This window comes from Candidozyma auris, chromosome 5 (genome assembly GCF_003013715.1).
Source record: "Candidozyma auris chromosome 5, complete sequence".
In the NCBI taxonomy this organism is placed as follows: domain Eukaryota; kingdom Fungi; phylum Ascomycota; class Pichiomycetes; order Serinales; family Metschnikowiaceae; genus Candidozyma; species Candidozyma auris.
Window position 1 is genome coordinate 192,561 of NC_072816.1, and position 23,411 is coordinate 215,971.

The 23,411-nt window shown below is 46.1% G+C and overlaps 8 protein-coding genes across 8 annotated transcripts; 3 read left to right on the forward strand and 5 right to left on the reverse strand. All coding sequences in view use genetic code 12, as the record gives it.

Moving 5' to 3' along the window:
* Positions 1-1,127: 1,127 nt before the first annotated feature.
* Positions 1,128-1,769, forward strand: CJI96_0004358 (uncharacterized protein; the record flags this gene model as incomplete). The annotated part of the gene is made up of 1 exon (XM_029036610.2): positions 1,128-1,769. One exon carries the CDS (start codon positions 1,128-1,130, stop codon positions 1,767-1,769), a length of 642 nt encoding a protein of 213 aa, XP_028888707.2.
* Positions 1,770-2,098: 329 nt separating this feature from the next.
* GCN4 (amino acid starvation-responsive transcription factor GCN4) lies at positions 2,099-2,743 on the reverse strand (the record flags this gene model as incomplete). The annotated part of the gene is made up of 1 exon (XM_029036611.2): positions 2,099-2,743. One exon carries the CDS (start codon positions 2,741-2,743, stop codon positions 2,099-2,101), a length of 645 nt encoding a protein of 214 aa, XP_028888708.2.
* Positions 2,744-4,234: 1,491 nt separating this feature from the next.
* CJI96_0004360 (uncharacterized protein) lies at positions 4,235-5,743 on the reverse strand (the record flags this gene model as incomplete). The annotated part of the gene is made up of 1 exon (XM_029036612.2): positions 4,235-5,743. One exon carries the CDS (start codon positions 5,741-5,743, stop codon positions 4,235-4,237), a length of 1,509 nt encoding a protein of 502 aa, XP_028888709.2.
* Positions 5,744-7,529: 1,786 nt separating this feature from the next.
* CJI96_0004361 (uncharacterized protein) lies at positions 7,530-8,952 on the forward strand (the record flags this gene model as incomplete). Its single annotated transcript, XM_054702205.1, has 2 exons — positions 7,530-8,401; positions 8,451-8,952. 2 exons carry the CDS (start codon positions 7,530-7,532, stop codon positions 8,950-8,952), a joined length of 1,374 nt encoding a protein of 457 aa, XP_054558180.1.
* A 7-nt stretch (positions 8,953-8,959) lies between these two features.
* On the reverse strand, positions 8,960-11,962 carry MSH3 (mismatch repair protein; the record flags this gene model as incomplete). Its single annotated transcript, XM_029036615.2, has 1 exon — positions 8,960-11,962. The coding sequence occupies one exon, from the start codon at positions 11,960-11,962 to the stop codon at positions 8,960-8,962; it is 3,003 nt and encodes a 1,000-aa protein (XP_028888712.2).
* A 238-nt stretch (positions 11,963-12,200) lies between these two features.
* CJI96_0004363 (uncharacterized protein) lies at positions 12,201-13,388 on the reverse strand (the record flags this gene model as incomplete). The annotated part of the gene is made up of 2 exons (XM_054702206.1): positions 12,201-12,648; positions 12,742-13,388. The coding sequence occupies 2 exons, from the start codon at positions 13,386-13,388 to the stop codon at positions 12,201-12,203; spliced, it is 1,095 nt and encodes a 364-aa protein (XP_054558181.1).
* Positions 13,389-14,233: 845 nt separating this feature from the next.
* On the reverse strand, positions 14,234-16,261 carry CJI96_0004364 (uncharacterized protein; the record flags this gene model as incomplete). Its single annotated transcript, XM_029036617.1, has 1 exon — positions 14,234-16,261. The coding sequence occupies one exon, from the start codon at positions 16,259-16,261 to the stop codon at positions 14,234-14,236; it is 2,028 nt and encodes a 675-aa protein (XP_028888714.1).
* A 1,724-nt stretch (positions 16,262-17,985) lies between these two features.
* Positions 17,986-19,443, forward strand: CJI96_0004365 (uncharacterized protein; the record flags this gene model as incomplete). Its single annotated transcript, XM_029036618.2, has 1 exon — positions 17,986-19,443. The coding sequence occupies one exon, from the start codon at positions 17,986-17,988 to the stop codon at positions 19,441-19,443; it is 1,458 nt and encodes a 485-aa protein (XP_028888715.2).
* Positions 19,444-23,411: the final 3,968 nt, after the last annotated feature.

A 23,411-nucleotide genomic window follows, 5' to 3' on the forward strand; every position in this document is an offset into this window, starting at 1 on the left:
AGAGGTTTCGAACATCATTAAGAGGTCCGGAGAACGAAAGTACCAACGTAGCTGGCTTAGGCAGAGAAAACATCTCTGTTGGATCAGTTTGAAGTTTTCTTTCCGTTCGTGGTGTATAGTTAGATTAGACTCGTCTATTATTAAAAGCACGAGTTTTACGTACAATCAAGAGAGGCTATTAAGAGAAGCCTGTAATTTGATCCATTCAATTCCACACTCTCCTATGATCTATATTTTAGGTATTTACATGTGTCGCTTTCGCAGCTAATTTGCAAAAGTGAGTAATTATCGAGAAAGGAGTTTTTGCATGACAAAAATGTAACTCAGATGTAAACAACCTTCCGGTGTCCCTTACCGAATTCTATACTGATAGGCCGAATACGGAACAGTCCAATTTATTGAAAGGAAGAAGAGATGAGACTTCTTCGTAGTTGATTATGGTATTTGAAGCTTCGTTGCTCCAAGCCGAAGCGAGTGAGCACTTAAAGCGAAAAATATTGTCCAACAGAACCTATTAGAATAGTCAGTGAAACTTTCAACTATTTGATCAGTCGGAGGTCGGAGAAATTTTGTGGTGTTCATTGTGATAATCAGAGAAATTGGATGAACGTCGTTTAGAGGGACCAAAAAATAATGATAAGAGAGAAAAAACTTTCAAGATTTCACACTGATTAACCTTTTCTAAAAAACAAAGGATCAACCTCACCATTGTGCCGTGTCCGTTGGAGATCTGCCAACTTTCTTTGTGGACCATTTGCAGCCATTTTTTTGTCTATGTCGTTTTTGAGGAGCCATTTGATAATCTGCTTTCCAAATCGTATGTGAGGAAATATTGTTGATGACAATGCTACATTTGAAAATGTCTAGCACTCTATTAAGTTACATATTCTACTTAGGACCTTGTGTCTTCTCTCACCACAATTTCTATGCCCGCTGAACGATTATTTATCGCCCACAATACTCAAAATTTCAACCAAGAGTACTCAAAAATGCATAAAGCACTCGTATAGGCCCCAATTAGCTCCTTTCGGACTCTTATTGCAACCCTCCTGAAATCAAACCTACCACCACTAAGCGAGCCCTGCACCTGGCCAACATCACCACTACTAACTACACCTTTCTTTCAAATGCACACGCTCTATGTCAACCACATCAACGAGAAGATTGCCCGAAATAAGCTTGCACGTGTTCTTCGACGCCTCTTTGGACGCTACGGTAATGTCGTGCAGGTGACGTGCCATACGAACTTGAAGATGAAGGGCCAGGCGTTTGTCACTTTCCAAGACGCCCATTCTTCCGAAAAGGCCATGGCCAAGCTTCAAAATTATCCGCTATTCAAGCAGCCAATTACAATTGCCCCGGCGAAATCTGAATCAGACGAGATTTTACTACAGATGGGTAAAAAGGATCTTGTGGAGGAAAGGAAGAGAGAGAAGGAAAGGAGGAACAAGGAGCGGGAAGAAGCCGTCGAGAAAACGAAAACTACATCGACAGCTTCCTCGGCAAAACTCACAAAGTCCCAGGTCAAGTACTGGAAGTCGTTGCCCCCACACAGCGTGCTTCTTATACAGAATTTGCAAGACGAGAATCTACCTATGTTGGAGACGATGTTCTCCAATTTTACTTCTTTTGAGACAGTGAGGGCTATTCCCTCAAGAAAACTCGCCTTCATCAATTTTGAAAATGAAGACGGCGCCACTGCCTGTCTTGAAAAGTTCGATACTTCTAAGCTAGGGCCCGACGTGCTCTTGACGTACGCTAAGCGCTAAGAATTAGGAGCTTTACTTCTACATCTTTCATTGACGAGTGGTTTATTCGCAAGAACTAAAACAATATAGAATAAAATAATAATGGTGAATAAAAATGGAGGCTAGGCCTAAGTCAATAGACGCATTTAGCACTCAATGTTGTGCTCGATCAACAACTCCCGCAACCGGATCACCTCGTTGGCCAAGTCCTGCTTCGCGCATTAACTCCTCCACCTTCTCCTCCAACTGGCTCATTCTCTCCATCTTACGAGCTCTCAGTCTTCTGGCGGCTTCGGTGTTTCTCGCACGCTTCAACGCAGCAGGATCCTGGGGGTCAACGGCAATTGGCTTCAAAGGCTGGCTTCTCTGCTTCTTGGAGTATGACGTGACGCCCAAGTGATCCACCCTCGTTCTCTTGGATACCTTGCTGGCAGAAGCGACAGAAACTGACGATGAGCTTCTTCTCTGTCCAACACAGGTGTCGCCAAGGCGGGCGTCATGGGGGTCTCGAGTTGCTTGTTGGCCGCTGGCACCTCGTGCACAGCCTCGTAGGGATGTTCTGGAACCTCGTCGGCAAACAAGTCGCCCAAATCTTCTTCCTTTGCGGCAGTAGTAGCAGGAGCACTCTGGTCATCAACAGCACCACAAGGCTCATCCTTGAAGAGTGACACCCAATCATCCTTCAGGTTGACCTTGTTGCCGTCGATCATGAAATCCATCTCGTCAAACATGGGCGTGTGGTCGATCAACTGGTCATTGTGGTCGAGAGTGGTGCTAAACACGCTGTCCAACACATCGGTGTGCACCAATATGGGAGACTCGTACACGCCAGTGTCGGGCATCGCGGGAACGCCAGCAACGTCACGATTGGTGGGCAAGTGGCACGACAACTCGTCGATCGACTCCAACTTCATCGGCATGGAAGTGGAGGGCGCATGAGCAAAGTCAGACTCCGACATGGAGTCGTTGTAAATCAATGGGTTTTCGGCTGACATGTTCAAAGTAATAGTTATAGTATCTGGATCTGTATCTGTTGGAGTAAAAGTAAAAATTGGTAAAGATGTAATTGTAGTTGTAGTAAATCTAGCTTTGGTAAGACTTGGGGGTAATTAAAACTTATTGTGGGGGAAGCGGTAGGTGGAACACCATATTTAAAATCGTATCATCACAGTAGCATATTGGCAGGGGGTTTCAAACAAACAAACTTGACTTTGAAGTTATAAATTGATAAACAATTTTTTCTTTATAACTTAAATTTTTCGGTTTCTTTCGGGGGAAACAAAAAAAGGAAAACTCTTAAAATCTTAAAATTAATTTAAGCACACATTATAACAAGACTTTTTTTATCGATAATTGACAGAAAGTGGTTAAAAAACTATGGGAATTTGAATCGTAGTAATGCGTCGTTGTTTGTTTGTGATGATTGATGAAGAAAGAAAAAAAAGAAAAATTCCACTTAAGCGCGAGTTCCTTCTCTTATATGTTGCTTTCGTAAATTAGGAAAGTGCAAAAAAAAAATTTTTTTCGCGGCCCGTAAACGGAACCGACTGCATATAGGGCCCGGACGGAGCGTACTTCAATGGTTGATATTGATTTGTACCGCGTAAAAAGCAGTCTGAGTTGCCTGTTTGGGCGATGAGTCAGAGGTCCCCTCATGGTTGCGAACCAGGTGCAAAAAGCACAGCCGATGAAAAATTCAAAAAACTGTGAACGGCTGGTTCGCTCGGAGCCTAAGTTTTCTGTCAGCTGCTTCTGGGCAACTCTGTGACTGCTGTTTCTTGAAATAGCCAATTTTCCAATATTGGACCAAAACGTCTTCTATGCAGAACATAATTTCGCCAGGCGAATGATCTTCCCAGTTTTCCTGAGATCCATGCTTATGTGCACCACGCACGTCTAAAGTAAACCAGTAATAGTGAAGCTCTCCCTCAGATAAGGCACCTTCTTGACTTCTACCAGCGTCAATTTGCGAAACCCAAGATCACATGTTGTCTCGTAATCACTTAGAAGAAGCGATGGATGTTCGAAAAAGGCAAACCGAAGCGACACGAACTTAAGTTTTTTTTTCTTAAGTTTGTCAGGCTGAAAAATCTATCCTCGCTTATTAATGGTACCTCTTATTAGCAGTACTCGAGGATGTCACTGCTGGTCTACCCCATCCTTGGCTTAGCCGTGCTGATATCTTCACCATGACTAATCATCGAGACAATTGCACCTGAAGGTAGTGGCAAACAATACAAGCGTGCGGCTGTTAAATTTGTAACATCACAAATTCTCCACTTCTAGATGTAACACTCCGAATCTCCGTGTGGCATATGCTGTTAGCAGGTTCTTGTTGTAGTGTGGGCAAGAAACACACAGATAATTCACAAACACCTAGCAAATTGTGCTCCGGAAGTGTTTGACTCAATTGGGTCTATTGCTTGTAAATTGACCTATTGTTGAGCTTCTGGTACCTCCTATTGCATGCTTTGTATTGCAGTAGCTCATTTGCCTGGCTTAAACCACTTGGGCAAGCCATGCTTCTTCTTCTCCGATTTGTTTGATGCAGAGGCTTCCAGACCAGAGTGCCTTCTCTTCTCCGCCTCGTCATCCGCCAATTGGCCTCGATTCGTTTCCAATTGCACTGTTGGCATCTCCTCAATGCTTCTCGTGTTCACAGTCAGCTTCAAAAATGGGCCTTTTGCTAATTTCTCCGTCGATTCCCAAATGAGCATGATCCGTTCGTTCTGGAAAAATTTATGGTGCTTGAGCTCCTTATTGTTCTCTTGAAACCCCACTGCAATTTCTTCAAAAGGTGGTACCCCATTGCGAAGTCTGTAGGAATTGATATGCCGCTCATGAACGTATCCGTCCACTTTTTTGAGAAGCTGTCCGAGCTTCATTGACGATTCGTCGATCTTAATATCCAAAAGAGCCCTGTCAGGGAACCTGATTCTGATTTTATAGGACAGCGGAGGGATAACATCTTTTGGTGCATGCCTCTTGTTTGTTTGCATGGACTTGATGATGCTGTAGTACTTTTCTGCCTGTGCAACTGTCAAGTTGTAGTCGCTATCGGGGTTTTCGTAGTGCTGTGAACGACCTTGAGGCACAAAGACAGTATCTTGGTCTATTTGCTTCACCTGGAAAGACTCTGGCTCATATGTTGCGACGGAAACGCCAGAAAGTGATGGATCTGGAGTGGCAGTGGGAGAAGGAGGTGAAACTGGAGCTTCACTGGTGTCCATTTCTTGACTTTCATCTTTTACACCGGCATCCTTCTCCACTACATTAACAAACAGGTCACTTTCGGATTGTGGACTCGAGTTTTCATCGTCCACATGCTCGCCTGTCGCACTTTCAATTTGTTTCGTTTCTGCCTGACTTTCCTGCTCTGTCTGACCAGCCTCCTCCATTAGCCTCTTCTCAAGTAATCTTGCCTGTCGCTTGTGTTCCTCAAGCTGCCTTCTCAATTCGGTCTGCTTGGCCTGAAGTTTTTCTCTCTGAGTCTGCGTCTCATGACTCTCAATGGTGATTCTCAAAACGGCATTATCAGCAGATCCCAAGATGGACCCCAACTGTGTTTCCTTGAAATCGGTTGAGCCGTTATCAATCCTTGCATCGAGCATACTGATCTGCACATATAAACCCTCGTACTTCGTCCCGGTTTCTTTAGCGAAAGTGTCTAGAAGCTCCTCTAGGGAGCTATCAGTCTTTGTCTTAATTATCTTCTGCTTCCGCTCGCCCAAAACTGACCCAACCACTTTCAAAGTCACTGGACGCAGCGATGTAGACACTTCCAACGACAACTTGGCGTTGTTAACCAAATTCGTCAATCTAAGTGGCAAAAGGCCATCGAGTTTCTTGCCGTTATGGAGTAAAGAGCCATGGACCGAGGAGGGGAGGTTGAATTTGGCAATGGCAAGCGACGCCAATTGGTTGACGGTGTTTGTACGCGAGCATGTGACCTTCTTGGAGACGTTATTGTATGCAATTGAGAAAGAAAGAGACATTTGTAGTGAAAGTGGGTTGGTGGAGTAGATGTTAGTAAGAAGAGGTAGGATGGTTGATGTGGCCTGTGTGCAGGCAACGCCGTCAGAGCATCCCCAAACTTCACCCTCACCCAATTACCGAATCGAGAGACCATCAAAAGGCGGTTATTAATAATTGCATCTTTTGGTCATAGAGTACGTTTAAAACAGCTACTTCATGGAGATGTCGACCCTGAGTGTTATCCGACTATGCGCATTCTTTCCCTTGACTGAGGATAACACCTAAGTTGACGCCTTCCAGCATATAAAGACTCAAGAATTCTAGAAATTAGCAACTCATGACACTAAGATTGCAATCCAAGTAGAATGCTGTTGTTTTAATAGACTGTAGATGCTTTCTGGTCACCTTGTCCAAGCACATCACGTGCTACATCACATGATCCTTTTGCCCCAATTTCCCCTATATCTTAATCACAGTCCCCATCTATACATCCTCAGCTTCACCACTCCCCAAGCGAATCCCCCCCTGCCAACCCGCCCCCCATGTGCTGCGAGTGTTTATCCGACATTCTTCTTGTCGTCATCTCGGTTCTTTTCCCACCCTTACCCGTGTGGATCCGTCGTGGCGTCTGCTCAAGCGACTCCCTCATCAACATCTGTCTCTGTATCCTTGGCTATCTCCTGGTTTGATCCACTCGTGGTACATCATCGCCAAGTACCCTCCAGGCTCGTATTCTGAGACTCACGTGTACTACGTGTACGAAACAGGCCCTGATTTGGAGCGCCAGTGCCATGGGCCTTCTCACCGTCGCCATTCCCACACCCGTACGCAGCAGCCCGGACCCATCACTGGGCCTAGCTACGGAGCCACGAGCTCGACTCCTCACCAGGCTGCTGTCAACACGGGGTCTCCGCCAGCGTATACAGAAATTGCGAAGTAGCCAGGGTGCTTGGTGGACCCTGGGCTTACCGGGACGACCCTGATGCATCAGTTAGACACTGGAACGATGATGACTTCAATTCGGAAACAGACACCAAGGTTTTGTAGATGGCTGTTTAAAAATGTAATACGGCTTATATGTTTAATTTGAAAGGTCTTTGACAAGTTATCAGTGATTGTAGGCAGCAAATGGTTCGGAAAAGTTGCAGGAGATCTGGGCAGTGATTGTTCATAGGCATAACTTCCTGTTTATTGGTCAAAAGTGATATACGATAACATCGATGGACACGGGCCCACACCCAGTAAACTTAGGAGTTCCTTTTTTCTCTAATGATCAATTTTGATACTCTTCGAATCACCCCACAATCTCCACAACCACAAATGTGTTGAATACATAAAAACAAAACCAGTTGCCATACAAAGTTGAAGAATTCTCCACTCTTGTCACTCACCAGTTCCATCCACCAATCTGCCTCTATGCCTACTCTATCCCCATAGCTCTCAGTAATACGATGCGACAATTCCCCAAACCGAATAACTCCATCACGAAAAAAACTTCAAATGCTAAATCCAAATCAAAAGCAGCATCTCAATCAATTCTTCCCCTCCACCTTGGCTATAAATCTCTACAGTTCCTCCTTCAACCGTCCTCATTTTATTCCTCCCCAAAATGTAAGGGCACTTTTCGCAGCCGTTCCTTCCTCGGCGAGCATTTATCTCCCGCGCAGCGATAAGATAACCAGCTACAATATCCACCACAACACCTACAAACAGAATACCACCGCTTGCTTTCTATAAATCACAATCACTTTCGCTTCCTCCACTCAAATACTTATGGCCAGCCTAATTTCTCACTCGGTGGCCACTATGGGCGACCCAAACGTCAAATCAGATGGGAAGACTCCAACGTCTATTGAACTCACCAAGTCGGTCAAGGACTGGTGGAATTGCCTGCGGAATTTGAAGAGACCGACGCTGGGGTTGCTGAATGCAAAGTTTGTGGAGGCGAGAAATCGCCTTGTTCAGTTGGAGTATAACTTGTTCAGGGCCATTTTGTCGTCTGATGTGAGTATTGTGCCTCCTGGAGAGGCAGAGCCAGATAACGGGGTGAAGGACATCACTGCACGGTTCGTGGATACAACTCTTGAAGAAGACCTGCTGGTGTATATCCACGAGTTTGAAATCACCAACAAAACAGATCTATCACTTCCCAAACGGGACATTGTCATCATTCACGGCTACATGGCAGCGCTTGGCTACTTTATCAAGAACTTTGAGGCGTTGGCCAAGTCGCACGGGAACTTGACTATTCATGCGATTGACATGCCGGGTTTCGGCAACCTGGCCAGACCAAGGTTCCCGCCAGATTTGCTCAAGACACCAAAAAATGCCACCCAGGCTCAGCAAGTGAGCCAGGTCCTAGGGGCTGAGGCCTGGTTCATTGACAAGTTTGAAGGTTGGCGTAAAGTTCGTAACCTCGAGCATTTCGACCTTGTGGCCCACTCCATGGGAGCATACCTTGGTAGCTGCTATATCTTGAAGTACAACTGCCAGGGAAGCTCCCCCATCATCAAGAACTTCGTGGTGGTGAGCCCAATGGGCACAGAATCCAGCTCGGTAAGTTTGATCAACCATAAGTCTCATCAGAGAAACTTTCATGAAGATGGCGGCGACCCACTTGAGGAGATCTTTGCAAATATGCCCGTGGACGAGTCGCATACTCCAGAACTACAACGGTTGTGGGAGAAGCTAGGCGAACCTAAGTTCCCAAAAAATAAAATACTACAGACAATGTGGGAATGGAGTGTCTCCTTTCCAGATTCTCCAGATCTTCGGTCCAGTGTATTCTAAAGTGTTGTCCTACTGGTCATTCCAGAGGTTCAAGAACCTCAAATCCAATTCAGAAGCTTCCGACGCTCCTGTCAGTGTTGATTTGATCAACAAGCTACACGAATACTCGTATTCGGTCTTCAATCAGTATCAAGGTTCTGGCGAGCTTGCCATCACCAAACTCATCAATCATAACATTCTCGCTAGACTTCCACTCTGCGACAGAGGGTTCCTTGAGCTTATCAACAAAATTGGTATGAGAACGTTGTGGCTCTACGGCGACAAGGACTGGATGAATATGCAAGGCGGAAAGTATTGTGTGGAAAAACTCAAGGCTTTAGGCCACGAGGATGCTGAGTTGACGATTGTAAAAGATGCTGGCCATCATCTCTATCTAGACAATCCGGATGAGTTCAACGAAATCGTCATTGATTTTTTGCAACTAGAAAAAGACATTTAGTGAGTATTTAAATCAGATGCACCAAACTCAGTAAAGCCTCAGCGGCATGTCCGTTCATGTTGTGTAAAACGTTGATCCAATTTTTCAACTCCACTTCTCTTTTCATAGCCTCAGACATTTCATGAGCCCTCTTTATCACATCAAGTGGAATTCCTGCAAGCTTTGCAACGTTCAATCCGTAAGAATTGGACACAACACCTTGCACTAGCTTGTACAAGAAGACCACTTCAGGCCACTCATTTTGATGATCTGGGCCTCTATTGGTTTCCACAAATGCCATATGGTAATTTTTCACATTATCAAATTCTCTTTCCAAAACATGCAACGATGGATAGTGCGTAATGAAAAGGGTCACTGGCTTCTCGTCACTTTCAATTATGTACCTTAAAATTGAGTCCGCGAGGGCAATGCCATCACTTGTACCTGTACCACGACCAATTTCATCCAAAATCACTAATGACTTCGAAGTGAAGCTATTGATTATATTTGCAGATTCTGTCATTTCCACCATGAAGGTTGATTTCCCCCTTAGAATGTTGTCCGAAGCCCCCATACGAATGTACACGGAATCGAACACTCCCAATGTAGCAGACTTGCATGGAATAAAAGCTCCTATCTGGGTCATGATCACCAAAAGCGCCACTTGCTTAACGTAGGATGACTTACCGCCCATATTGGGACCAGTGATGATCAATACACGGTTGCCATTTCGGGCGAGAGTAACATCATTGGGCACATACACAGACTCTTGTGCCATAGCATAAAGTATGGGGTGGTACCCATCTTCTATATCGATGACCTGCTTTTCGACAAGGTTAGGTTTTGTGTACGTTTGGTCATCAGCTCCCACCTCTGCCAATGAGAGGAGACAGTCAAAGATAGACACCTTGCTTACAACAGAATGCAAGTACTCATAGTGTGAGTCGATCTCCTTCAAAAACGAATTGAAAGATTCGTCGCATGCTCTCTGAAGCATTTCATTGTGATAGCTAAGCTCCTTATGCAACTTTGCAACCTCTGGTGTCCTGAATCTAGACACAGACTTCGTCCCACTGATCTTTATCCAGTCAGGAGGTAGTGCATCAACATTCTTTCCATTTCGTACCTCGATTAGGTGGGTGTCCTTTAGATTGGTGACGAACTTGAGTTGGGGTCTCTTCAAATAAGCTCTAATAGAAGCTAGCTCTTGGTCTAATGCTGACTCCACCATGGCTATCTGCTCTTGTTCGTGGAGGATGTTATCAAACTTTTCGTCGTTCAAATTAAAAAACTTTATTCTTTGATCACTAACATTGTTTTCGTCCATTGCAGCGGCTGAGTTCACCTGTCGAAGTAAGTCTTCAACCACAGACTCCTGTGAGAGCTTGAACATCTCCTCAAATAAATCTTGAAGGTATGAAGATGAGCTGCAAGCTTTGAATTCCGCTAGGCCCTTCCCACCAAACTTCAGAAAAACTTCAAGGATGTCACTAAATCCTCGAAGCATTAGGTATACGTCTTTTCTAGCAATCTTGTCATTCTTGTACTCAGCAGAGTAGTGAACTTTGATGAGCAGTCGATCAAGATCCACGTTTTCTTTCCCAACTTTCAGAATAGTCGATTTGAGAACATCTATCATGTGAACGTAGTTGCCCTTTCTAAGGGTGTCAACTGCTTCGAGGCGCTCCTCGATATCGTGTTTCTCCACAAGCGGCCTATAAATCCACTTATGGAGTAGTCTGGCTCCGTTTTTGGTCTTGGTGCGATTTAGGAGCCACGCTAGCGTTCCTGTTCTGGATGAAGGGTTATCTTCAACCTCAAATATATCTAGCGCTCGAAGCGTGTTGGCTGGCAAGAGCATATATTTTCTTGAATCAGTGAATGATGAGATGTTTGATGGGATGGTAAACACATTGCTTAGCTGGAATTCCTCAAGATAGGAAATTAACTCGTTAACGCATTGGCACACCGCAGCATTATAGTTGAGCTGGTAATATTCCGATAGATGTGCAGATGACTTTGTCGACTTGAAAAACTGTTCAAGGCCGGCACTCACCTCCAGCTGTTTCCTCTGAACCCTATATTGAATCAAAGCAGATGGGTTCCTGATCTTTACAATTTTTTGCGTCTCGTGGTTCACTGAGGACGCAGCATGGATCAAAATCACTTCAGATGGCATCAAGTACGCTAGACGCGTTTCTAGTTCATCTTTGGTGTTGTTGTCGGTGAACACATCGTAGATGATGTCACCCGTGAAGGGCTGGACGGCAACAATGGCCGTGTTCCTAGCATCTCCTTCATGTATGGCTACAATGTAGGCATTATTGTTTCCGGACTCGTCTACCTGATTAGATCGATTAATGGCAGGATCACCAGTGAGCATCTCGTCTCCCATATACGTAGCCTTGGTGTACACACCGGTGATCTTTCTTTCAAAAAGCCCCAGCTTGGACTCCACAGACTTGATGGCGGCAGTCTCTGTCTGCTTGACAACGCCAACCTTCATCCCGTGATTTAGAAGTCTTTGTAAGTGCACATGGAGCCTGTTATCAGGAATCGAGCAGTATGCAAATCTGTCATGAGTTCTCTCGTCCAATTCAAGGTTCCCACGAATGAGCATGATATTTAGAAGATGCAGCGCTACCACGGCGTCATTTCCAAAAAACTTGAACTTGTAGCCAACCTGGATTGCTAAGATCTTATCTGGATGAGCTCTTTTGAGCTCCACAAACTGTTTCTCCAACGGCGTGAGCTTTGTTTTCAGCTGTTTAGGAAGCAGCTTTTCAGGTGCTTTACTTGATGATGATGACGATAATGATGAATTACTTCTGGGCCTCTTAGGGCTCGGTGGAGCCGTCAGATTACCATTGGCTGTATGCGAGAATTGGGGGAGCTTTCTTTTGACGGGCGTAGACTCTTCTGGAGGGCGACTTTGGGGCGGAGACGGAAGCTTTGTTGTTGCCGGCTTCTGCGGGGTGAAGAAAGCGCTGATTGAGCGTTGCTTCTTGGCCGAAGCAGGTGTTTTGGCCATAATAGCAAGCCTTGCAAATCCACCTACTACTCAAGCGAGGTTGATATACCTGCGATATACAGTACGCGTAGTTGACTACTCCTATGATATGCAAGTTAGAGTAAGACGATGGGGATACTTGGTGCCTAGCCTCAGAAAAAAAGACATCGTATACTTGTCAGACATGCATTAGTAAAAGCAGAGGCACTCACCGTAGGGAATAATCTGGGTACCTCAGGCTCTACCATCACAAGCGGATTCACCGCCTCCTTGGGCCCTTGACGATGAACAGCGACTTAAACTGATGGTACGTGCGTGACCTCAAGCTCAACTTTACCTCGTTTACAGGTTGTGCTGGATGGCGTTGTGTCAATGAGTACAAGGTTTGAGGCATGGGAAGTGGTGGGAGATCTTCCTGAGCAGGACTCTCATGATCCCGCTCATTCCGCCTTCGTATTTCCGGCACCATACTTTGCAAAGTCTCGGTGACACGATTCACAGCCTGCAGAAGAGCGTCAGACTCTTCCGGCTGCTCAATGCTAAACGTGCCAGGCATCACCTCGTCGATCCCTTGATCGGGTAAAGGTGGAGCTTTTATATCCCCTGCCTGATCAATGGCGTTCCCGCTCGTCTCTTTCGCCGTCTCCCCCACTTTTACGGTCTCAGGCTCCACCAACTCTATCAATTTCGAAGTGAGGTAGAGAAGACTCGATTTGTTTGTACAAAACTCCTCGGGTCGCTTCTGCGATCAAAAAAGCACCAACACGTAGTAGCAGTTCTTATTTCTCGCAGGCACGTACTCCCATTCGTCGTGCTTGGTCAAAAGCTGTGGGATCACTGCTGGGGGCCTCTCCAGAAAAAGGAAAAGCAACACGGGCACAGGCTCCTTCAAAACATTCACCACAAATTGCGTGTTGCCATCGACGTATCTGACGTTATCCAACAACGGCAAGAGCCCTTTGTACGCTTTGACGTAGCACTGTCCCATATCCTTCAAGGATATCAAGCTCTGGCCTATATTCAGCTTCTTAGCCTTCGACAAATTCATATTTGGATACTTTTGTTGCTTGACATACCTCTTCAAAGTGTCAAGCACATCTTCTACCAGCATTTCAGGCTCTATCTCTAACTGGATGTACCCTCTGTAGACGCTTCGGGGCACTGGGTGCCTGAGATACCTGAATCGGAAATAAGTATAGTGGAAGTGCCACGTTGTTTGCCAGAGGACTCGTTGGGTTCTTCTGAACTCCGCTTCGTTGGTTCTATTTCTCACTTGGAGCAGTAAGCACCACCACAAGTCAACGTACGGAGACAATTGTGAGTCCCTGAGGGTAAAGTGCTGGAGAGAGGCAAGCAACAAGGCCAAGGGAGGGTTCTTGTTACAGAAGGTGGCTGTTTTCGTGGAAATCGAGCTGATTTTGGACACTGGTGGAAATGTTTCGATCATGAGGAGGAAAGTGGTGGTTTGTGAATTTTGTAGGTGTTGAAGGTGAAACAGGGCAGGTGCCTACCTCGCGCTAAGTTTTTGCAGCCAAAGGGAGGACCCTTGCAGGCGAGGCAGGCGTGAAGGTGAACGAATTAGAATGGAGGAAGTTTTGAGGAAGGGTTTGAATTCGATGGAGATAAGAATAGGTGGTGTTTATCACATGTTTACTTAATTTGGGTCAATTGAATTTGGTGATTTTGGAATCCTTGGAGAAGACAATTTCAACTATAAAATGTATAATTGAGAGAATACTGTGAAATGCGAAGGAAGCTGCAGAATGTATTGCTCAAACTATACTGCTTTAAATGGAGCTGAAGAATCTATGTCGAGCAGGCTTAGTAGGATTTGAACAATGATTGTTGGAGTGTTCTGTCCATCTAGTCAAGCTCATACTTTGCTGCTATCGCTTCTGTGAGTTTCTACAGAAGGGCTCTTACTGATTGATAACATCTGCCATATCACAACTAATGGACATGGCCTACTCAGCGACAAAAACCCATAAACCATCTGTCACGATCGAGCCCTCTATTTAGCTTTGCTTATGTAGTTCCCAATGCATCCGATCTTAACTTGGCTGCGAAAAGTACGCACATAGAAACTGTATGCCTTTAAAACAGATTAATCATGAACAAACCTTCACCCGAGCACAATAATTGCGATAGTCCTTGTGTCCAGAACAGCTTCATCCATGCCATACATAAATCATAGGTATCCATTAGCTTGACTCAGATGATTTGAGATTCGAGCTTTGATGAATCATGCACGATAGATCGCAACCTACGACACCCCAGTAACAGACGCCTGCCTCAATCATCACGAACCCGCGTGAGTTTGATGCTGTTAAGATCCCGCCCAGTGCTCTGTGACGAGATAGTCGACGTTCGGCTACTGTCTGGTTTAGACCTCACCGACGACATTGAATACGTTCTCTCGTCCCTTCCACCCCGACCATTGATGCTTTCCCGTGGTATCGTTACCACAAACGATTGCACCACTTGATCCTCAGGAACGGCATCGTGAGATCGCTGGTGCACAAGCTTGATGGTGTCCAACAGGGTGCTAGTCTCGTCGCCTCCCGACTCAAACGGAGACGTTGGCCTTGAACGAATCATCGAGTCAGAGGCGTTGGCGTGACGGTAGAACCGTTCTCCTCTGCCGTGCGGATGCAGGGGCGTCTCTGAACTTCCGTTGCTAATAGCGGAGGAATGGATCACGGAAGGCGTTGAAATGTTTCTTCGGAGCGAGCTGCGGCGTGAATTGATCTTTGGCGCGTCTGAGTTGGCTGGAGAAGTACTCACCAGTCCGTCAGCTGATGTTTCTGTAAATGTCAGTATGGTTGTCGACGAGTTGACTCCATTTGAAGTCGTGCTGGTATTGCTGCGACGCCTAGTGATGCCGAGTGGCAGGAAGTGTAAAGAAGCGGAGCGAATTGGAGGTGACTGGATTGATGTCATTGACCTTCTGCGGCTTTCTGCGAGCCTACTTGTAGAAGGATGTTGTTCCACAATGGGGGATGCAAACTGAGAGATTTGAGGGTTCAGTTCTGGAGAAGCAGAGAGCAGCGACTCGTCTGGAGTACTTTCCTTCACCAGCTCGGTGGCAGCAGCAGTAAGGCTATTGATGCTAGTGCGTCTTTTAGAGCCTCTCACTGAAGGAGATATAGTCACCGATTTCAATGAAGGAGTCTTCGGAAAATCAATCAGCAACGGGGTTACTGGACTCGACATCTTGACGTTACTCTTGGAGCTGCCGCTCAGATTCGAGTGGGTATTCAATGCTAGTGGGGGAGGTGGCGGTTTGTAACCTTGCACAATGGAGGTATTAGCTCTTCTACGAGCCGCCTTATCCAGAGGCGAAAAATGAGACGCATCGTTGCCTAGAGACGACAGATGAGTGCGTGTCTGCTTTGCGACGCTTTCATCTTTCTCGGGCAGAATCGACGGCTTTGTTGCTTGAGAAATTGCTAGGGAAGATGAGTCAGGGGCAGTTAAAGAAGATGCTGAAGACTGACTGGATGGATGCAAAGATGAAGTGTCAAACTTAGCAGAACCTCCAGTTGGAGTGAATGCCAATACAGAGTCCCAATTATCTAGACGCAGCTTGAGAAGCATGCTCTCTTCCTCTATGGCTGCTTCCACCCACGACGTCCGATTTTCTTTATACAAGGTCTGGAGATCGAAGGATGCAGCGTAGTCTATAGCTTTAAAGCCATGGTTATTCCTGATATCCTCAAACTCCATTAGCTCAGCCAAAATGGCCTCTCTTGCTGGAACCAGGGACTGTCCCACTTCATGAAGCGACCTGAGGCATTTGGCCACAATGCACTTGACCAATTCCCGCAAGCCTGCCTTATCTCCGTAAGCAAAGCACAAATGGAGACAAGTGTCTCCATTTTTGTCGGTTAACTTCCAGTCAGCGCCAAACTCTAGTAGGAGCTTGAGACCATCAGTGAAGAAACATATACAGCAGTAGTGAAGGGGAGTTCTTTCGAGATCGCCACCCTTATGATTGATCCAAGCGTGCCCAGAAAACTCCTGAAGCAAATAGTGTAATGTCTGTGAATGATGACGGAAAATGGGCATGTGGAGCACCGTCAAGTTATCGAAGGTCAACATATCCATATCTGAGGCAGCAAAAGCGCGTCTTTTTAGCGACATGAGGTGGAAACATACAAGGTAGTTGCCTTGGAACGCAGCATAATGCAAGTTGCACCACCCTTTGTTTGTTGGATCCGTATTGAGCCAGAGCTCAGGAAACCTTGCTAGAAGTCGTTTTGTGATGGGCAAGTTGCCGTCGATGACAGCTTTTCGGAGCCGTTCGGGAGGGTCCCTCATGCGATGCTAAAGTGAAAATCAGGTGCTGTTTGAGGGCTAGGCAGCAAAAAAAGTGTTCCGAAGAGTCCACTTTGATAAGGGAGTGAACGGTTGAGCTTGTAGGGGAGAGCACTCATGGCGCCTGTCTGCAGTACGTTGATCTAGGAAAGGGTGGAACAAGAGGTTGACCCGGACTGATGGATTGGTCAAGGATGCAGCAGAGCCCCCTATGTTTAAACCGTCTCCGATCCCCTCTCCATATTTTTTCTTCATCGCGTTCTTCTGTGCACTAGGGTGGAGTATTTTGATAGTGGCTGCGAAGGAGGGCAACTCGTTAAGGACAATAGAGTTTAATAGGAGTATTACATGGAGGAGCATCACAATTACTATTGTCGACACCAGTTTGTTTTTCACCATTGACGGGATTGGAGCCCCTCCTTATTCAAGTGTGGGCAAAAGTGGAGATATGCTGGTGAGAAAAAAAAAATAGGGCAATCCCTACTCAATGAATGAATAATGGGCGTATACCCATTGAGGAATGTGGCTCATCGATTATGCAAATGTAATGAACTCGCAAAAAAAGCCTTTGATGCAATGTGCTGACGTTGGATGCCGAAGGTTCTGAGCCATTCGGAGAAAGATAGCAGCAAAGGGATTGTTCTTGAGACATGCATTTTACTTGAGCCATGCTTTAAAAGGGATGCTTAAGTATGCGCAGCTGGAACCCAGCGCTTACAGGCGGGGTTCAGGGAGTGACGGGTGACTTTAAACGGGTCTGGCCCTCCTGGACCCTTGCGTGAGTCAGTAGGGATTGGGAAACAGTTGCATCTCCTTGAAGAGATGCGGGCAGGCGTTTGAATGATTCTCTGCGTCTATGTTTGATACAACTCCATGATTGTCGGCATAACGTCTTTTGTTTTGCATCATTGATGATTGTATTTTGATTGTCATGGTAGAACGGGAATATATCAATGGCCAATTGACTTTGAAACCTAGAAAAGTGAGACTAGTCGAAAATTGCAAGTTTCAAACTAAAACAGCAAATGCTACAACTATATCTTTCCGAGCTTATTTCTGAAAAGATTTGACGTGAAAACGTCTCTAAGCTGGTCGACAGTACAGTCTCCAGCGTGGTCGCTGACGTAAGTGTTGGAAATGCAGTGAGTGTACACGATAAACACGTTACAAACAATTGTCAACACCCGACGCAGGAGATTCGAAGATGTGGAGAGCATGGACAAACCCCTGGGAAGCTTTCATATTACTTCAGTTGCAGCTCAGAGATCATGTTCACTCTTCATATTCACTCGCAGGTGTGATTTACGTCACCCTGCAAGCATACATTGGCACATGAACCACCTTCACGGGCTCAAAGTATGAGGGGGATCACACCTTGCAAGCAAAAGCTTGTGTGCAATTCTCAGCTCTCCCTTGCCTAGGGCCCTCTGAGCCTGCTACTTGTCGCACTACTTAAATGGTTGCAAAAAAAGTAGTAACCACTTGCATAAGCCGCATCAGTTGCCTCTACCGACCACCACAAGCAGAATGTAGCGGTAACAGCAGTTTCAGAAGTGACTGTCGGAGTCAAGTGACTCTTAGTTTCTGCTTATAAAAAATTTTATTTTTTAAAATCCTCCATGTTCTGTGAATTTGGGCCCCTTCTGGTGCATCACGTGCGATAACTACCACCACTACTACTACCGTAGTGGTCGCACTAGCATATCTCAAACCATACCACTTTCTTCATGAGACTTTTAGCTGTGAGCGATCTCCAGGGCAATTGGGCCGCTCTCGACCATATTGTTGCTCAAAACCCAAACGTCGATGCCATAGTGCACACGGGAAATCTTGGGTTTTGGGACCTGAGCACCGTGGAATCAGCATCTGACGTCAACTACTTAAAGCAGATTGTCGCATTTCTGGAGGTTTTGCTCAAGGAGGTTGTTGCTGAACTCAATGATTTGCTGACCATCAATAGTGCTCAGGATTTGGGCACAACAAACTCGGTGTTGGCGGTGTTCAAGCTGAAACTCTTGCTGGAGACACCTATGGAGCACCTACAGCAGTATATGTCGGGACAGAGGAAGTTGCCATGTCCCCTTTACACGACCATTGGCCTGTTGGATGACCCGTACATCGTGGAACGATTTGTCAAGGGTGAATGGCGTATTCCCCACTTGCACATCCTCGACCACACCCATAGCTACTTGCTTGAGCCTGAAAATTCAAACGCTCCGCCAATAAGACTTTACGGCATTGGGGGAAACTTGAACGTGCACAGTTTGTTTGATAGTGGGAAGCTCGGACTTGACTCTGTGGCAGGAAAAGTAGGTGATTTATGGATTACGTTAGCTCAGGTGGCTCAGCTATATGTTCACATGAAGCTGCGGCGAGAGAGTGCCATCAATGTCTTTGTGTCCCACTCTCCGGTGATGAAAAATCCGCTTATCGAGCACTTGGCGATCGTGACGGGCGCAGATTACACAATTTCCCAGGGGCTCCATTTCAGGTACCCCGTCTCAGGCAATGGAATGAGCTTTGTAGAGAGTATGGGTGGCCTGGCTGGCTACATTGAAAATTATCGGCTGAAATTCTCGAGACTACGGATGATCTTGGGCGAGTTGTGGGTGATCATTAAGGAAGATGTGGCCAGAGTGTTGGATATGGCTGAGAACGCAGAGCTCAAAAGACTTATAGAGCTTGGGCTTTCTGTGTTCGATAAGATTCCCATAACCATCAATGATACCACAGAAAAAATCATTAGACTCACATTGTACGACGACGATGAAGATGAAGAAGATATTGATACGAGCAAGCAGACGCTCAAAAAGATCAACGACATGTACTTTGCTGCATACTACAACTTGTGGCATTTCAATCTCTGTGACTATATGATACGAGAGGAGGAGGACGACGAAGAGGAGGAGTACAACGTGATGATCTTCAGGCTTAAAAAGAACGGGAACTTGGCATTAGAGCAGTGCCGGTCTCTGGGATTCAATTTCAGTGACAATAAAAAGAACGAGTTGCCTGAAGAGGAGGCTCTTGATAGCTATGAAGAGTGCGATCCGGCGGAGGAGGCGCTTCGACGGACCAAGGATTTACTAAATAGTACCTCTTTCAATGGGAACCGCAACCAGGGCCAAAGCAGCCTTCGAGGAGGTCTTCGAGGCGGGTTCCAGCCCCGATCCCGTGCAAGGTGAGGCCGAGACAGCGGCACAACTTGAGACAAAATACAGCTATCAGGCTATGAAAATGTAATTCGTCTCAATCAACTTTATAGAGCTTTCAGATACTCGTGCCTGGGATAACCGGGCCCCTCTCCGTATTATTTCAAGATCCTCTACACTTGGCTTTCTTGATCTTATATTAATGTACATGCTGTTCAATGCTGATTTCAAACGGTTCCCTAATTTGTCTAGTGGTGGCCCTCGATGAAGTCGTTCTTGACTCTGTATGCGATCCAGAACCACATTGTGGCGCCAAGGAGCTTAGCGCCCCAGTACTGTTCAGGCTTGACGTGGGGTTTGGCCGCAGCGGCGTGGCGAACGAACTTGGCGATGTTGTGGGCAGCCATTTGTTGGAAGCTTTTGATGGTGGTGTTAATTTATTTCACTGCGATATGGTTGGTGGAGGGCACGTGCTTGTGTGCAGGATACCTTCTTCAAGGTGTAGCAAGCACCTCTGTGAAATATATCATGCAGCATAGTGAAAAACAGAGTTCTGTTGAGCTCAGATATTTGACTCTATCGTTTACTTCTTCCAAGATATGATTCTGAAACTCATGGAGAGATGTTTACGAAATGCGTATATGCAGTCCAATAATTACTACGAAGAAACACATCTTGGTAGCAGTTTCAAGGCAGCGACCCAGTATATGAATATCAAAAGACCCGCTGGAGGCTTCGTTTGGAGCCTGTGTAGCCGCTATCGACTGGAAGACCCCAGCATGCAAAGCGTAAGGAGCTTTCTTGAGATGGTGTAGGTGAAGAAAAAAGCGTAGAAGACAAAAAGGAAGAAACAAAGAAAGCGCAACCATGTCATGTGTCAAAAGATTTTGAAGCAGCGACTTCTTCTCAAAAACTTCTTCTTAAAAGGTCTCAACGTCGTCAAAGTCAACCAGGCCTCCAACATCCTCGGTAGACCCCAAAAACTGTCCAATCACGGCCCTCAACGCAATGTAGCTGTAGCTGTTGCAATGGCAACATGCGCTGGCGAAGCTAACAATTGGCGATCCTAGCATGTTCACCCCAATACTGTGCTTGACACCGGCACACGCTTGTGTCAGGCACTTATACCCAGTTCAGACGGAATGATAACAGATTTTCCGATCAGCAAGGCGCGAAGCTTCGCTTGTGGATCTGCAAGCACGAGTCTCTGAGAGAGCCAAGAGAGCCCGATGGTGATAGTCGGTTATTGTAGGTGATAGCAGGTGATGATATTTGGTGGAAGCTTGCAAAGCTTGATGGGTTTGATCCCCGGCGCTGTCTCCTACATTAGTCTATTGTAGAAGGTGCTCGTATATTCCAGCCTGGCCCAGCGGCTCCAGCACAATGTCATTGTTGAAGCGCTTTCCGTTGGCATTGTTGGCTGGGAGCACGGCGGTCGAGCAAATGAGGCAGGAAGGCACCTTTTAACGGAAGGACTGGCGGAAAAGCGACAATGGGGATTGGCAGGGGGCGTTCCTTATTGTGGTACCTCACAAGGGCCGACTTTGAAGGTGGATTTGTGGTTGTTTTGTGGTTGATTCTAGTGTTTTTGTGGAGGTTAAGTGATTCTATTGCTCTTGTGGGAAGACTGCTCGGTATCGGTAGAGGCAGAAAGTCACAGGATTCTGTTTGATGAGAGATTCAGCCCAGGCGTTGGTTGCTTGCACCGGTGATTTACAAGGGCCCACGAATTCTCATAATTGTGACTCTGATGATCTCCTCAAAGGCGTGCAATAATACTATTTCAGGACACCAACTACCAAGTTCTCAAAACAAAAGTTGTGTCTTCAGGTTCCCGTAGCTGGCCCTCGGCTGTGTAAATGCTTGCACAGCTACACATGGAGGCATTCTTCACAAAGAAACTACGGTCCCTGGCAATGGGGCTTTGAATGGAGAGATCTCCTTGACAAATAAGCTTCGATCGGCACCATAATGTCAGGGAACCTTCAGAATCCTTCCTTGACGCTTTGACAAAGTGGCGGTAGTTTTGACAAAGATACCCTCGAGGGAATATTGGAAAGAGAAGAAAATAGAAGAAAAAAAAATAAAAAAAAATAAAAAAAACAAAGAAAAAAAAGATAGACTTATAGATGATTCTAAAGAAGATGGAGCGTTCTTCTTTTGAGACCACCACCATCTACGCAAGCACCACAAAGGGCCCTCACCAAACATATTAGCTCAAAATAGCTCCATGGTCTACCTTCCACGCCTAACTATGACACTTCACTAGCAGCTACCGACTTGGCTGACTTCCATGCGCCCACTTGTCATCTACAATGCCCAGATGTTCAGAAGTCAGCTTGTCTTCCCCATCGCGAAGGAATGTCAATGACTGAAAGCCTCAATCACCGGGATCTTCTGAAACATTATTCCTTTTTTTCACCCCCCTGCTTCAGCGGGAGCTGCGAGTCGGGCTAAGAAATCACACCTACACTCATCTCCCTTGAGACTGTGCATTGACGAAAGTGACTGGGTGACTTTCTCCATCCCTGCTTTCGTTCCTCTGCGCAAGACTCCAATTCGCCCGCCTGTGCCGAGAAACTTTGCCCAAAGAAGCATTGTACTTGGGCGACAAGGCTTTAGGGTGAAGTGTCCCGCCCGAGAAGAAAAGAGACGTAATATTCATCGTGCAAGAATAAGAAGGTGGGACCGCCCACATTGCTCGGGGTTGCTATTCTTAGCCAGGTGAAATAGCGGGCCGCCGGCGGCTTGGGCGGGCAACTTTTGGGTGTCACGCGGAGGAATGAAAGAAGGCGGAATTTCGCCGGCAGCTATACGAATGTGATTGGAATGAGTTTAGGTGGGATAAGTATGGGAGGTGGAGAGAAGAAGCCTGAGTGTGCAACCTTCTTGTCTCAAGTCTAAAACGTCACTTCATTGTTCTCGGCTTGACAACAATACCACCAGCCTGCACACGGTGCCCGTACGACCTCGAGAGCCCCACGCGTCCACGCGCGGACGGCATGGAGGCCGCACCCTGCTGCACGGCGACGCATGAACCCCCCCAGCGCCCTGAGACCACCTGCGGCATTTCAAGCACACCGGCGCACATCCATCTCTAGTGCTTGGCCCGTGTGCAGTAGTGCAGCGTGGTGCATGGGGCGCGGGCTTGCAACCCAGCCAGGCGACGACCCACTCGACTTTTTTATCCACAATCATCGAAACTCGTATACAAGCACTCAAAGAGACGATGAATCAAACATAAAAATCACCTTCTATAAATTACCTGTAATATTTCACAATGCCTTCTGGTGTCTCTCGATCCCCCTAGACTTCGGCACGTACGTAAGCTTATACTCAGATCCCCTTAAAAAATGTCTTTGGCATTCCTGTCGTTTAAAAGCCTCTTCATGGTGTAAGCGAAATCGCTCTCATTTGAAGAAATTTCAACAACCTCTGGCATTTACGATTGAATGATGGAAACTGGTCGAATACCGAAACGAATGAGTCTTTGAAGTTTTCTCAAAAATCCACGTCAAATGAAAGATTGAGTAAACAACATAGAAAATCAAATTGGACCATTTGAAACAACGAAATCGTCAACCAGCAAAAATCCCATCAAAAACTCTCCAACCACACTGTCTTTTCATGGGTTGTAGCGGGCCCAAACAGCGCTCAGAATAATTCGCTTCTTCTCTCTCTTCGCATCTCAAATCTAAAATGGCCAAAGAATTTTTTAAAAATTTTTTGTGTTAGCGGCATTTCAGTTTCGAAAGAAAGTCAGCCGATCAGATTCATCACAAGACCATAAAAACACAAAAAACGCCCTCTGAATGTGCAAAAGGCAGCCTTGTTTGCCCTCTACACTCTGGAAGATCGCCCACCACAATACTCCCATGACCAATTCACTAACATCCACAAACAATTTCGAGCTCCATATTTCATTGTGAGATTCATCCCCTCCAGGCTTTGTGGTACTCCAACAAGCATTCCATAATCATTCCAGAAGCATTCTCAAGCTC